This window comes from Ctenopharyngodon idella, chromosome 24 (assembly GCF_019924925.1).
Source record: "Ctenopharyngodon idella isolate HZGC_01 chromosome 24, HZGC01, whole genome shotgun sequence".
Classification (NCBI taxonomy): Eukaryota; Metazoa; Chordata; class Actinopteri; order Cypriniformes; family Xenocyprididae; genus Ctenopharyngodon; species Ctenopharyngodon idella.
The window spans coordinates 6850036-6864944 of NC_067243.1; the positions used below are offsets into that span (position 1 = coordinate 6850036).

At 39.1% G+C, this 14909-nt stretch overlaps 1 protein-coding gene and 1 long non-coding RNA gene across 6 annotated transcripts in view; one reads left to right on the top strand and one right to left on the bottom strand.

The window, feature by feature from the left end:
- Positions 1-1169: 1169 nt before the first annotated feature.
- Positions 1170-9991, top strand: LOC127506533 (uncharacterized). The gene is made up of 3 exons (XR_007928007.1): positions 1170-8915; positions 9256-9306; positions 9649-9991. It is a non-coding gene; the product is annotated as an uncharacterized LOC127506533 (long non-coding RNA).
- A 55-nt stretch (positions 9992-10046) lies between these two features.
- Positions 10047-14909, bottom strand: part of syt7a (synaptotagmin VIIa) — a 136352-nt gene continuing 131489 nt past the window's right edge. For all 5 annotated transcript variants that reach the window (XM_051883096.1, XM_051883095.1, XM_051883094.1 and 2 more), the window contains 3 exons: positions 14530-14644; positions 14234-14433; positions 10047-13684 (listed from right to left, as the gene is read on the bottom strand). In XM_051883096.1, coding sequence (XP_051739056.1) covers positions 13580-13684; positions 14234-14433; positions 14530-14644 — 420 coding nt within the window. In that variant the 3' untranslated portion in view covers positions 10047-13579. The remainder of the gene's footprint in view (positions 13685-14233; positions 14434-14529; positions 14645-14909) is intronic.

Below are 14909 nucleotides of genomic sequence, written 5' to 3' on the forward strand. Positions count from 1 at the left end.
TGTCAGTAACGGTGTTCAGCCTTACATTGTTCAAACCGGAGTCGACACTGATGGAGAGACTCAGGAAGAAGTTACAACTTTTAGAATGAAACTGGACGTTTCTGAACGGTTAGTGTATAAATTTATGTAGTTGCTGTGGAGTTGATTCAACTCATCGACTAGCATGTGTCCGTCATGTTAATCTTTTGTGCAAATCCAGCGTTGAATTGACCCTCGTTTGTGAAGCAGTCCAGCGTAAAATGACGGCATGACAACAACACTCTACTACAACAACTCTTCCTCTTCTCTAAAGCAGCCCAACATGGCCTCACCCCCTTTGTTGTGTGTTCTCGGGGGACGGGGTTTATGTAAATTTTGGGGTTTGTGATGTCACTAACCCCGGGAAGAAGCTCATTGTAGTCCCTACCAGCCGTTTGTTGTAGTCCTTAAACAGATAATTCTTTAAAAGAAAATATCTCCCTTTGCATTGAACTTTGAGTGTCGTAACTTTGCAGATGTTGTTTATGCTCAAACAGCAACATTACACACTAACTTAAGTTAAAAAAGTGAAATCATAATTAACCACCCCTTTAAAATTATCTGACAACAGGCTTTTGAGGGTGGTAAATGCAATTGTTTTCCAAACATTGTCCATTAACGGAACCATTAAAGGGGTAGTTCACCCCAAATGAACATTGTGTCATTTACTCACCCTCATGTCGTTCCAAACCCGAGTTTCTTCCATGTATCAGAGAAAGTCCATTTCTGAATAATGTCCAGGGGCTCCTTTCAAGAACCGGAATCGTTAAATGGAATCTGAACCTTTTTTTTTTTAATGATTCCCATTCTTAGTAAAACTACAATTACAGAAATATACGACACACACTCAGAGTGCAATCAAACTGTGGCAAATGAATATGCCATCCTAAAATTAATAAGACACTCAATCTCAATATTACTTGAGCATGACAAATGATTTCAAATGCATTACCTTGTGTGGTGGTAAATTCAGCCGTACTGACTTGCAAATGATTCATTGTTGTTTCTATTTATAGACAATTACATTATTAAGATTACAAAAACCCATTATTTACCACCAAGCTATGAATGAATAGTTGAATATGCAAACCACTCACAATTTTATTTTTGGCAAAAAGCTTGAAGGAGTGATAAAGTAGCGAAATTACAGCGAATAAAGACTCCACGCCAGATGATGTACAAATAATTTAGTCTATTTTATTATGGAACATAGTAAGAACTGTGCTCCTTAGCTCCGCCCACCCTCACATCCAGTCAAGTGGAAGGGTTTGGGTGGGACAGGAAAACAAAACAAAAAAAAAATCAACCAATAAGATCACAGTCCGCTCGGCCAAAAAAACAGGAGAGGCTCAAAATTGGGAACGCTTTACTGTCACACTGCTGGACGAATGTCTCGGATGCCTCTAGCTCAAACCACGGCCCCCCAAAAACAATAAACTCTCTACTGCCCACTATACGATTTCCCAAACATTCAAACCAGCTCCGGAAAGTGGAGTAAAGGGTGCGTGTTGTACACCCGTATGATACACTCTTAAAAATAAAGGTTCCAAAAGGGGGTTTTCGCCATAGTAGAACCATTTTTGGTTCCTTAAAGAACCTTTGCAGTGAACAGGTTCTAAAAGAACCAAGTGTGAAGAACATTTTAATAATCCAAAGAACCTTTTTTTCAATATAAAGAACCTTTTGTGGAATGGAAATGTTTCAAGGTTCTTTCTGGAACTACAGATGCAGATAAAAACCTTTATTGTTATAAGAGTGTACATTTTTTAAAACTCTACAGTGGCTTTCTGTCCAACCGTTCATGGAATGTTCGAAGTTTTTTGACAAGTATGAGATTAACGGAAGAGCTTTAGGAAGAGCGAGGCGTCTGAAACACTAGCCCAACTTCAACACTTCATCGCACACACGTACATAGCGTCTCATGAAGAAACAAACACTCAAGACAAGCAACAATAGGAACGAAAATGGAAATGAAGGGGAGGGAAGAGAGACATCTAACACAGGTTGCACACTTAGACAATAACAGGTGAGTTAGATAAGAAAGGTGAATTCTGACATACTAACATATGAATTGTGAAAACAGACGCAAATCCTTCGCCAACCACTCTGCGTTCCCAAGCACTCTCCTGGGCGCCTGAACCTCGCTGTGTTCATCAACAAACAATAAACGAACAAACATACAACCAATAGAAAGGAAACAACACATGCCGTATGATGCCACTAAGTCATTTACAAAAACATTGAAAGAAACAAATGACAACGAGCAAAGAATGCGAGGATATAAAAACGTGTGGCATCCCTCGGCATTTACAGAAAGCATGTTTAACTGGCTTTAGATCGCATCTATGCTGTTGTTAACCTCTATCGACACTATTCTGTGAGTCGCTCACAGGCAGCTAAATCTATACAGTACCGTTATTCTTCATAGATTTATAGGTTGTTTTTTACACTGTACAAAGTTGGCAAAAAAATACATGAATAAATACATAGAGTCAGATTGTACACATCAAGCGTGTGTTGAGACTTCGAGCGCTCTTCGCCGGAGAGGTGTATCAGGGGGAACGAGAGCGAGCAAGAAGGACGTAAGCCCTCCAGACGGGCAAAATAATATTGTGTTATTGAAGTTTCATTACTAGAGTCGTCTTTCATCGGTCAGCACTCCTCCATGTAGCATAATGAACATGCGGTAAAACTTTATAATTAAAATGTGTGTTTGTGTCACTGAAGTGGCTTCAAGGCTGCAATGCGGATTAAACTCAAAGTGCTGAGCGTGAGAGAAACAGATTTTATTGCCTGTAGATTATCAGAACATGCTGTAACTCGATTTCTCTTGCTCGTGAAAAACTTGCCTGGGCAATTGGTGTTGGCCTGACAACTTTACAGATTTCTCATGTCTCCATGATATTCTGGTGCCGAAATATGGTCCTCAAGGATTTAGAGTTTAAACATACATTTTTTTATTGTCCAAATGGCGAAAATCATACAATCTGGCGAGTTCTGATGCCAACTGCATGAATTTTTGGGCTATTTTAGCTTGTTTAATCGCATACACGTCACATTTTTTGGCATTTTGGACAGTGTAGAGCGAACAGGAAATGAGGTGGTAGAGGTAGAGAGGGGGACAGGATCAGGTCCACGAGCTGGGATTCGAACTCAGGATGCTCAAAAAAAGCAATGACGCTATATGTCGATGCTGCCCACGAGGCTATCGGCACCGACTTTCTCACCAATTTATTTGTCTGAATTGTGCAACACTTCGGTCAACATCTTTTGATTTGAAATGTGCTATATAAATAAACTTTGACAATGTGTTAACATGAAAAAAAAAGCTTAGAGGTTTGTTCAAATCACTAGCCTTAACTTTTAAGCAATAGTGATGATGCTGGCCTTAACAAGTACTGTACAAGCCAGCTCATCAGGACTTGGATTTGATAGAAATTTGGCCAGAGGGCTTCGGTTTTTAGGGTTTTGGCTGTAAATTTCCATGTAGAGAGAGACTGGTGGATGATATCGTTAAGCCCTGCCAAACACACCAGGCAGCAGCATATGGGACACAGACAGGCTGCATGTGCTTGTTCTGCATATGCCGGACCGCAGCGAGTGTGTATCTGTCTCAGCTGGCCGTCGTCATGCAGTTTTGATGCAGTTCTGAGAGCTATCTACACTAATATTTGAAAACAGATGCAACCCGCATCAAACTAAAACAACATGGAGCCATTATGAAACTCAACACAGACTATGTGCGCATATGTGTTATACAGCTATTTTTAAACTTCTCCCCACGAGTGATTGTCTGGGGTGATTTTCACCAGTGTTAAAATGAAAAGATCATTTAAACTGCATGTTGTCGATTACCACAGAGTCAGACTATAACTTTGGCTTCTTTGCAAATTCACAATGACAGAAATCCATAAATTTGTCTGAGCCAAGACACATTTTTGTTTGGGTTTACAAACTGAGGGATGAAATCTTTTTTTGTGGTAAATGACATGGTATCTAGCCAAGAACACTCTTTTAATATGAGGTTTGTGACCTGTGATAAGACATTTTGTTGGCCGCCTGGTTTCTATTATTTATTATCATTGGCTAGCCCCGCCCACAGTGAAATCTCATTGGTACAAAATAACACTACTTGTTTTGATATTAAACATCAAGTATCTTCTAATTGGCTGTGATTTTGGAGCATTTTGGTTTTTAATGACGACAGGAAAATCACTCCTGATTAGGTCTGGGGGAACTGTAGGTAAAATTATGGGCTGGGTTTGGCAGTGTGATGATTGGCAGTTGCTTTCTTGCTCCTTCATTCCCCCTCAGCCTCAGCAAAAATACGACAGATGTGAAAATCCCTCGTTCAAGAAGGGCGATCGGGCTCGTCATCAACAGACGGTTCATCAGGAATATCTGTTTTCAGTACAAGTGACAAACAGAAACATGTACAATAATTTTCTTCCATTTTTGCTCAGTTATTTACAAAAAAGTTTTTCAAAACATGAAATCAGGAGACTTCTTCCATATATCATCAACATTTATCATCAAGAATAACAGAAAAACACAGAGCACGCACACACATACAGACGCACAGAGAGTCGAACGGAAACGGAAAGAGAAGAAGAATTATTACTTGTAACGCCGTTTTTAACGTCATTCAGAAGAAGTCGCACTAAAACCCTGACAGGGAGGAGTCACGCTTCCTGACGGACAGCTCTTCAAACCAATAAAGAGAAGTGAACGGGGAGCTGGAGCTGGAATGACAGAGCTGAAGTGAGAGAGACAGATAAAGAGAGAGATAAAGAAACTGACAGACACAATTTGGAATATGTCACAAACGCACTATGATTGACCATCACACACACACCACAGAACCAAATCCGCTCTAATAAAGCTTTCCTGTCATCAGAGAGAGAAGAGTTACCCGTCCACAGGTCAGATGAGGGCATTTAGATCTCTAATAAAGTAGCTCCAGAGCTACAATTGCAAAAAAGTTCATGTCAACAAACTACATTGCAGCTGGCTTTGCACAGAACAAGAAAAAGACAAAAATGCCTGTTGATGCTTTGTTAGCGGGCTTCTGGTGGCAAATTATTTAACAAATGATATAAGGGGAACTAGCTTACATCCTGTAGTGTTGCTCTCCAAATCACAAACTAGATCTCTTTATTACCTCAATTATTTCTCTGAGACAGAAATTAGATTAAATGGAGATTTGCGCTGATTTATCCCCTTAGAAAAAGACACAACTAATCACACATGCATCTCGTCAATCTTACATTTTGTAGTCTGTGCCCGGCAAATTACAGATTAGATCTCCTTACTAACTCACTTATTTCTCAGAGACAGAAATGAGATTAAATGGAGATTTCTCCTTAGAAAAAGACCAAAGTAATCACACATGCATCTCCTCTAGTGTACCTTTTGTAGTGTACGTTCGGCAAATCACAAACTATATTTCCTTATTATTTCAATTATTTCACAGAGACATAAATGAGACTAAATGGAGATTCATGCTGATTTTCCTCTTTAGAAAAAGACCCAAGAAATCGCACATGCATCTCATCAAGCTTACATTTTGTAGTCTGTCCTTGGCAAATTACAGATTAGATCTCCTTACTCTCTGAGAGACAGAAATGAGATTAAATGGAGATTCACACTGGTTTTTCTCCTTAGAAATAGTCCCAAGTTATTGCACATGCGTCTCATAAAGCTTACATTTTGTAGTCTGTGCTCTGCAAATTACAGATTAGATCTCCTGACTATCTCACTTATTTCTCAGAGACAGAAATGAGATTAAATGGAGATTCGCACTGATATTTCTACTTAGAAAAAGACCCAAGTAATCGCACATGCATCTCCTCCAGTGTACATTTTGTAGTGTGTGCTTGGCAAATCACAAACTATATCTCCTTATTATCTCAATTATTTCTCAGAGACAGAAATGAGATTAAATAGAGATTCACGCTGATTTTTCTTCTTAGAAAAAGACCCAAATAATCGCACATGCATCTCATCAAGCTTACATTTTGTAGTCTGTGCTTGGCAAATTACAGATTCGATCTCCTTACTATCTCAATTATTTCTCAGAGACATAAATGAGATTAAATGGAGATTTGTGCTGATTTATTTCTTGAGAAAATGACCCCAATAATTGCACATGTATCTCCTTCTATCTTACATTTTATAGTGTGCACTTGGCAAATTACAGTTTAGATCTCCTTACTATCTCACTTATTTCTCAGAGACAGAAATGAGATTAAATGGAGATTCATGCTGATTTTTCTCCTTAAAAATAAACCCAAGAAATCACACATGTATCTAGCCTACATTTTGTATTTTGCACTCTGCAAATCACAAATTAGAATGCATCTCCTCTAGCGTTTTAGTATCTCAGTGACATCTCAAACTGTGCTCTGAAGTCTTCTAACAAAAGTCACAGATCTCAATATTCTCATCACATTCTCCTAAGAGTTCCTGCTGTCCACATTAATTTTACAGCTCTATACCCTTACATACAGCCTCATTTGTGTTTATTTTTATTGATTTGAGATGAAGTTGACGCTTAAATAAAACTGAACTACAAGCAGCTGCTAAGCAATAAAATGTGCAGTTTATCAGCTGCTCAACCGAACACCTCAGACCGTAAGTGTCTCCAGTCGAGACCTGCATGATGCAACCCTCTGCAAACACCCGCTGCCGCTAAACTCATTTTTATTATTTTTTTCTTTCTTGCTCTCATCTCTGAAGAGCAGCTAATTGGATGGAGGAGTGACTGATGTACGGCGTGTGAATTTGTCTTTCTGATAATGTTTGTGTGTAGGAGCGAACACGGAAACTGCTGCTGTGTGTGTGGGAGATGCGTGACGTGCTCATGCATGTGGAAAAATTGTTTTTTTAAATCAGTAATTTGGTAAAATGAAGAACTGAAATTATTGTTGCTGGTTAATGAGCTGAAAAACAATCGCATGTGTTTGTGATGCTTCAAACAAGCACGAGTGTGTTATGTGCGTGTGTGCGAGAGAACTTTAGCCCAGTTTTCCTAAAAAAACAACCCAAAAGGACCAAGCGGAAAATAATTCACAGTGACACTGACTGCCAAAACAATCATACTGCTCTATAATACACACACAGGTGAACGCACGTGCACACACACATACTGTGCAGACCAAAGGTGCTGGTCAGCACAGGGGTCAGTGACCATCACACACACTTCAGACTGCTGACTGAGTCTCATGAGAATAAAAACCAAATAAAGCTCAACTGTCCCGCAGCATTTATTCAGGGATTATTAAACAAACAATGATTTTTACAACCGATGAAGTGTGTCATTTCTGCACAGCAAGCAGCACCAAACAAAACTGCAAAAATAGCTAATTTTTTTAGGATGTTCTGGATCGTTGCTAGGGTTAAGGGTTTGAACCCTCTTCCATTGTTAATAAAACAAGTTGCCCAATCTCACTCCATTGGTTGAGCGAGATGTTGACATGTCGGGCTGCTCCAACAACAGACTCACAATGTTTACACTCTACAGGAAGTCAAACCAGCAATAGCTTACTTACAGTTGACATTAAATGCCACCTTTAGGTTAACATATGATTGTAAAAGAGTGTGTCTGGATGGGGTTTGTGATCTGACACACATTACAGAAGTTAAACTGTCCAGGAACACTGACCCTGATTCACTGACTCAATATTTATTTTCTCCAGTCAGCAGCTGTGTACATCACATGCGTACATGCACAAACGCACACGTACAACTAGCTTCGATTGGTGAGGCGAAAAATAAGGTGACCTCACACGTGACTGCACACACATACAGTACACATTGAAAATGTACTCAAATTTTGCTTAAACAAACACATGCATGTGCTCACACTCAGCAGATGTGGAATCTTGCACAACGTTTGTGTACGCTAAAGGGTAAGATATGGAGAATGAACACAAACGCACGCAATTTAAGCTGTACTATTATCTGATTACATCGGGTGCATTAGAGTGCTCTATTAAACGCTCCACTGATCTGAGATGGCTCCTGGCTGAAAGCAGATGTACTGTGGACCCTTAAATACAGTCTGGAAGATGTGCTACATCGTTGCCTCCGATCTGCAAAAGATCTGCCTCAGCACGGACACACACACGGGCCGGGTCTATTAAAGACGGCAGAATCGAACAGCCGAAAATCATTACGAGGCCTTCTGGAGTTTTTATTCAGCTTGAGTTTACTGGTGTTACTTGAACACAGATAAAAAACTCTAACATCTAAAGAATAAATTAATAATAGGTGACAAAGACGCCTGTGAATAGAATATTTTGACAATGGTATTTGTAATGCTACATCCACACCAGTAGGTGTCAGTATAAGTCCAAAGCCTCGTTCAGACTGTCAGTCTAAATCCGTTTTTTGTGCATATCTGATCAGATTTATTAAGTGTGAATTAGTGCTGTAAAAATATCGATATTTCCATATGTATCGATACTGGAATATCTGAAATGGTTCCAATACTCCTCACACGTGATTCGCCAGGTTGAGGTCACATGACCAGCTGAATACTACTTGCTTTAGCTTAGCAGGTTGTCTGAATATTCTCTAACAAATTTGGTTGCAGAACAAATTACTAATAGGTGACAAAGACGCCTGTGAATAGAATATTTTGACAATGGTATCTGTAATGCTACATCCACACCAGTAGGTGTCAGTATAAGTCCAAAGCCTCGTTCAGACTGTCAGTCCAAATCCGATTTTTATGCATATCCGATTAGATTTAGCAAGTGAGAACTAGTGTTGTCAAAAATATTTTGATATGTATCGATACTGGAATATCTGAAATGGTTCCAATATTCCTCACATGAGATTCGCCATGTTGAGGTCACATGACCAGCCGAAAACTACTTGCTTTAGCTTAATAGGTTGTCTGAATATTCTCTAACAATTGGTTGCGGAGCAAATTAATAATAGGTGACAAAGACACCTGTGAATAGAATATTCTGACAATGATATCTGTAATGCTACGTCCACACCAATAAGTGTCAGTATAAGTCCAAAGCCTCGTTCAGACTGTCAGTCTAAATCTGTTTTTTGTGCATATCCGATCAGATTTAGCAAGTGTGAATTAGTGTTGTCAAAAATATCGATATTTCGTTATGTATCGATATTGGAATATCTGAAACGGTTCCAATATTCCTCACATGAGATTCGCCAGGTTGAGGTCACATGACCATCTGAATACTACTTGCTTTAGCTTAGCAGGTTGTCTGAATATTCTCTAACAATTTTGGTTGCAGAACAAATTAATAATAGGTGACAAAGACGCCTGTGAATAGAATATTCTGACAATGGTATCTGTAATGCTACATCCACACCAGTAGGTGTCAGTATAAGTCCAAAGCCTCGTTCAGACTGTCAGTCTAAATCCATTTTTTGTGCATATCCGATCAGATTTAGTAAGTTAGAACTAGTGTTGTCAAAAATATCAATATTTCGATATGTATCGATATTGGAATATCTGAAACGGTTCCAATACTCCTCACATGAGATTCGCCAGGTTGAGGTCACATGACCAGCCGAAAACTACTTGCTTTAGCTTAGCAGGTTGTCTGAATATTCTCTAACAATTTTGGTTGCAGAATAAATTAATAATAGGTGACAAAGACGCCTGTGAATAGAATATTCTGACAATGGTATCTGTAATGCTACATCCACACCAATAGGTGTCAGTATAAAGTCCAAAGCCTCGTTCAGACTGTCAGTCTAAATCCGTTTTTTGTGCATATCGGATCAGATTTAGCAAGTGTGAATTAGTGCTGTAAAAATATCGATATTTCCATATGTATCGATACTGGAATATCTGAAACGGTTCCAATACTCCTCACACATGATTCGCCAGGTTGAGGTCACATGACCAGCTGAATACTACTTGCTTTAGCTAAGTAGGTCGTCTGAATATTCTCTAACAATTCTGGTTGCAGAATAATTTAATAATAGGTGACAAAGACGCCTGTGAATAGAATATTCTGTAATGCTACATCCACACTAATAGGTGTCAGTATAAAGTCCAAAGCCGCCTCTCAAACAGCTCGCGAGTACCAAATTAAGCTCTTTTTTGTGGCTTAAGCCCAAAGTACACTTATCTTTTTATGCGTACGCGAGAGTCAGTGTACAGTGCGCGTGACGCAAATTTCGTCATCAGAAGAGTACACGCATACTGTACGCGCACCGCCGGATTTTTGAAATACTTTGTATTTAACAGATTAGTTCCTAATCTGAGTAGTCTTTAGAAATCACACAGGCCAAAATGTCAAATGAACCAGATGCATGAAGTGTGCTAAATGAATCGAATGTTAAACATTTAATTAATCTCATGAGATTACTCATCAAATTTGGCAGCCAGATATTTTGTTTATGCACTACTTATGTTACTAAAAAACTTTTATAGCTCAGGTCTTTTAGGTGGAAAATAGTCTGTCCTGTTCAAGGTCTCTGCCCAGAATAACTAGTTGTTCTTGAGCGGGAGAGAGAGATTGGACCGCCGTCCTCTGCTTCTGTGTCTCGATGTCACGCTGAGCGTCTCTACCGAACTGCACACTCACTCCGTCCCCATAGTGACCCCATGGCAACGACACCCTCCACGGAAACGCCACACCACATGCTAACACATGCCTCATCATGCCGCAAGCATTCGGCCTGCATAAATGACACACTCTTGACAAACACACACACCCATATCACATATACAGAACACAAATGATTTGACAGAGAGAGAGAGAGAAACAGAAAGATTGTCTGTCCAGCCCAGTCCAGCCTCCCCGAACGTGCCGTTTGCTCTTTAAAATGCTCCTCCCTTAAAATACAAAAACTATCTATTATTGTATTAACAATTACTATTATATTTCTCAGTGTTACACCATTAAAAAGTGCAGCTCACATTTCTCCAACTCTTTTCAGAGGAGAAAAAGAGTCTCATAATAAGACGGAAGGAAGCCATGAGAAAATAGAGCAGCATATTCACACACTTTGATTATTTTTAACATCAATGAAGATACACATTAATGCTGTAATACACACACAGGAGAATCTCACAAAACCTGTCAAGAACACGTCTGGGTCGTATTTCACCCCAAAATCAAAAGAAAGTAATGGGAAATTATTTTTTGCATAAAGAAAATAAAGCCTGTAAATAAAGCCCCCCAAATTCTCGGTACCAAAATGTAAAAAATAATGATGCATTATTTAAATGTTTAATTATTCATGCATTGTGTGCGGTAGTATTAATTGCACAGCTTTAATGTATGCATTATTTTAGGTAAAAAAACAGAAACAAGAATTACAGAAGAAATCCTTGATGCATTACATTAATGAAAAATTGTGGGAAAATGTGCTTAAAACCCCACCCAAATTACAATTAATATAGCATTATATTTTATATATTTTACAATTAAAACAAAATTTTTAATTAGTGTTGTCAAATATATATATATTATATGTGCTGTCAAATCGATTAATCGTGATTAATCACATCTAACATAAGCGATTAATCGCATCTAACAACCGTTTGTAAATGTGAGTGTGTGTGCGCGTGTAAGTAATGTCAAATCGATTAATTGTGATTAATTACATCTAACAACCGTTTGTAAATATGTGTGTGTGTGTGTATTTACAAACTTTTATCTTTTATAGTTGATGCGATTAATCGCTTGTAAGATGTGATTAATCGTGATTAATTGATTTGACAGCACTTATATATATATATATATATATACACTGTATATAACCCAAATAAAAATATTATTTTAATTGTAAAATATTTAAACATCATGGTAGTTATTTGCTGTACAGATTTTAATTTATGCTTATTTACGTTTAAAATAAAAAATGCTGTATTACAAAAAAAATCTATGAAGTTAAATGTATTAGTTATTTATGGTAAGAGCATTTGGGGGTAAAATATGTTTAATTATCATGAATATAATCTCACAATAAAAAAAAAAAATATATATATATATATATATATAATTGTCCTAATTGGCAAAAAATTATTTCTTTTTTTCTCTCTTGATTTTGGGATAAAACATGACCAGGACATGTTTCCGTGAGATTCATCCCCATCTACCTCTGACACAGTCTCATACGCACACATACGCGGGTAAAGGCAGGTTTTTGATGGGGTTTCTGTAAAAGATGAGCCCCTATCAGTGCACACACACAAAGAAACACGTCACTAGAGCAAAGTGTGGCGAGACCTATCCGGCGCGAAATCAACAAACTCTTTGCTTCTATAGTTCACAGAAAATCTGGAAGAACAATTCTGATTGGTTTCTTCAAATGTCCTTTTCATGAAAAAAAAAAAGATGACATCAAGTTTTTTTCTATGTGTGTGTATTTTTTTCCCCTTCCATTTGGATTTTCTTCCAAAAGTCCCAGAAGACCTGGAACGATCCTTCGAGGAAGTTGTTTTCTTTTCTCCGCCCCGGTGGTTAATGTTTTTAACGATATTTCGGTTGGATCTACGACACGTCACTCACAGCACACGGACAACAAGGGATCCCGAGAAAAAGAGGGACTTCACTACTATTGTGCCAGCGATAAAGAGAAACCACAGAGAAAAAAAGCAAAAGAGACAAGGATGGTGGAGTCCATTTGCTGTCTGTAAGTCTCCAGATGGCGTAAGATTTCAATGTCTGCGGCTTTCAGCTGAACCAATTGGAGCTGTTTACTTAAGAAGAAGAAGAAGAAGAAGAAAGAGAGAAGGGAGGATAGATAGAAAGAGAGATGGAAGGAACAAAGATACGGAAAGTCAGTTCAAGTGGGAAAGATGAGGAAAAGGCTTGGAGAGGTCAGGGATTTAGAGAAAAACAACTATAAATGGTGACGAGAAAAAAATGAGACTGTTAATGGCAAGAGGGCGTCGCATTTCCCCTCATGGCTTTAATTACAGCGGCCCTCCGGGGCCGTCGGACGCGCACGGGATGTCTGCGACCTGGAAAAATACAATTCCCAGAGCTCCTGCGACTTGATCCGTTTCAGCAGTGGCCAATTTAAAGGCTGCCAAATGAGCTCCCATGAGCCTCCGGGTCTAGACGTGGGGTTGGTTGAATGAGACGAGGGACGGGGCCGAGGTGACGCGTTCACACATCAGAAAGATGTCAGACCTCTCCAGCCTGAGGAACACGGGGGAATGACGGCTAAAAAAAAAAACAAAACAGGAAGAAAACATCATCCTGGTAACGTGTAGTTGCGGCACAAGCGCTCTCAGAGCATCTTTAAATGGCTTTGTTGGATTTCGTGACTATCCCAGAGTCCCGAACGGATGCTAATGCACAAAATATCAAAGAACCGTTTGTGTAATTAGCAACTGGTAAATATGCAGGCCTTTATACTACATGTTACCAGAGTAAATCGAGACGAAAGTGGAGGAGAGATTCAGAAGCTCAAAGGTTAAAGGTTACAAGAGTGGATGGCTAAAAGTACCCGTGTTGTGCCGTCTGGCAGCAAGTTAGTCTTGTGCATAAGGACGGGGTTTCGGGTCAAAGGTCAAATGGGGTCGGAGGGAAAAATGGGAGATGGAGAGGGCGAATCAGGCTTTGAGGGCGTGCCACTGCGCCACGTTTGTACGTGGCCGGCTCAACATGTCCTTCCAGTGTTTGACCTCAGCAGGACCGCTCTTCCATGACAAGTAAATCTGAGAGAGAGAACGAGAAAGAGATGATGGTAAACAAGATTGAAGAACACAGCAGGGTTCCCGCAGCGCTCATTCCAGGTAGGGAATCGTAAAGAATTTAACGACTCGTTTCCAATTCCACTAAATGACTCCAATTCCTAAATGATTCCATTAACGATTCTTTTAGTACTTTTGAACAACCCTATCTTCAGTTGTCGTGCCGTGACTTCGAGGTACGTACCGAACTGTCACGTTTGTGTACCGTTACACCCCTAATATATGTATTATCTATCTATCTATCTATCTATCTATCTGTACACATTTTTAAAAATATTTTCAAATTTCTTTTTTAAAGCATACTGCTTTTATAGATAAATCTCAAATCACTGATAAACGAGTTAGGTCAGAAGTAATCTAAAAGTAACCTAATTATATTACCTAAAATCAATGACTACACTTTATGTCATGTAATATGAAATCAGTAGCGGATTATAATTTGTAAGTAATTTACGCAGTACTGTTTTTATATATATATATACAATAGCATACACAGCATGCACATATCGTCACCTTTCCAATGACATCGTTGCGGCTCAGTCGATCCTTATCCATGACGGTGATGATGATGGTGGTCTCTCGGAGAACATGTGCGGGCACGTCAAAAGGAAAGGATTCGTTAAAAACGGGGTTCAGGCAGCGTTTGATGGTCACTGTCTTCTTCTTCTCCACTCGCTTGTCTTTGTGCATTAGCCATACTTTGACATAGGGGTCTACAGCCAATCAGAGAACGAGAGGGCGTGAGTTATGCAAATGACACATGCAGCTATTCAACCAGTGTTTTTGTTATTATACGTGAGCCTGAGTACCTGAGGTGCCCCCGATGTCCATGGCTTTGAGGTTGCGAGCTTTTATGATGTTAACAGTGATGGTGTTGGCAGTGGGGTTATAACACAGAGACAACAGCAGATCGCCACGTCTTCCCTACAACACACACACAAACAGACCACATGTCTTGACACAAGCTTGAAAGAGGTTTGAGAGTTACGGCGGGACGATTTACAGAAAATAATGCCATAAAGTTCAGTCTGTTACTCACACAAAGCTTGGAATATAGTGCAATATATGGACTAAAAAAGATGTTTCTTTACACATAATACAACCTGAATTCCAGAAATGTTGGGACGTTTTTAAAATTTGAATAAAATGAAAACTAAAAGACGTTCAAATCACATGAGCCAACATTTTA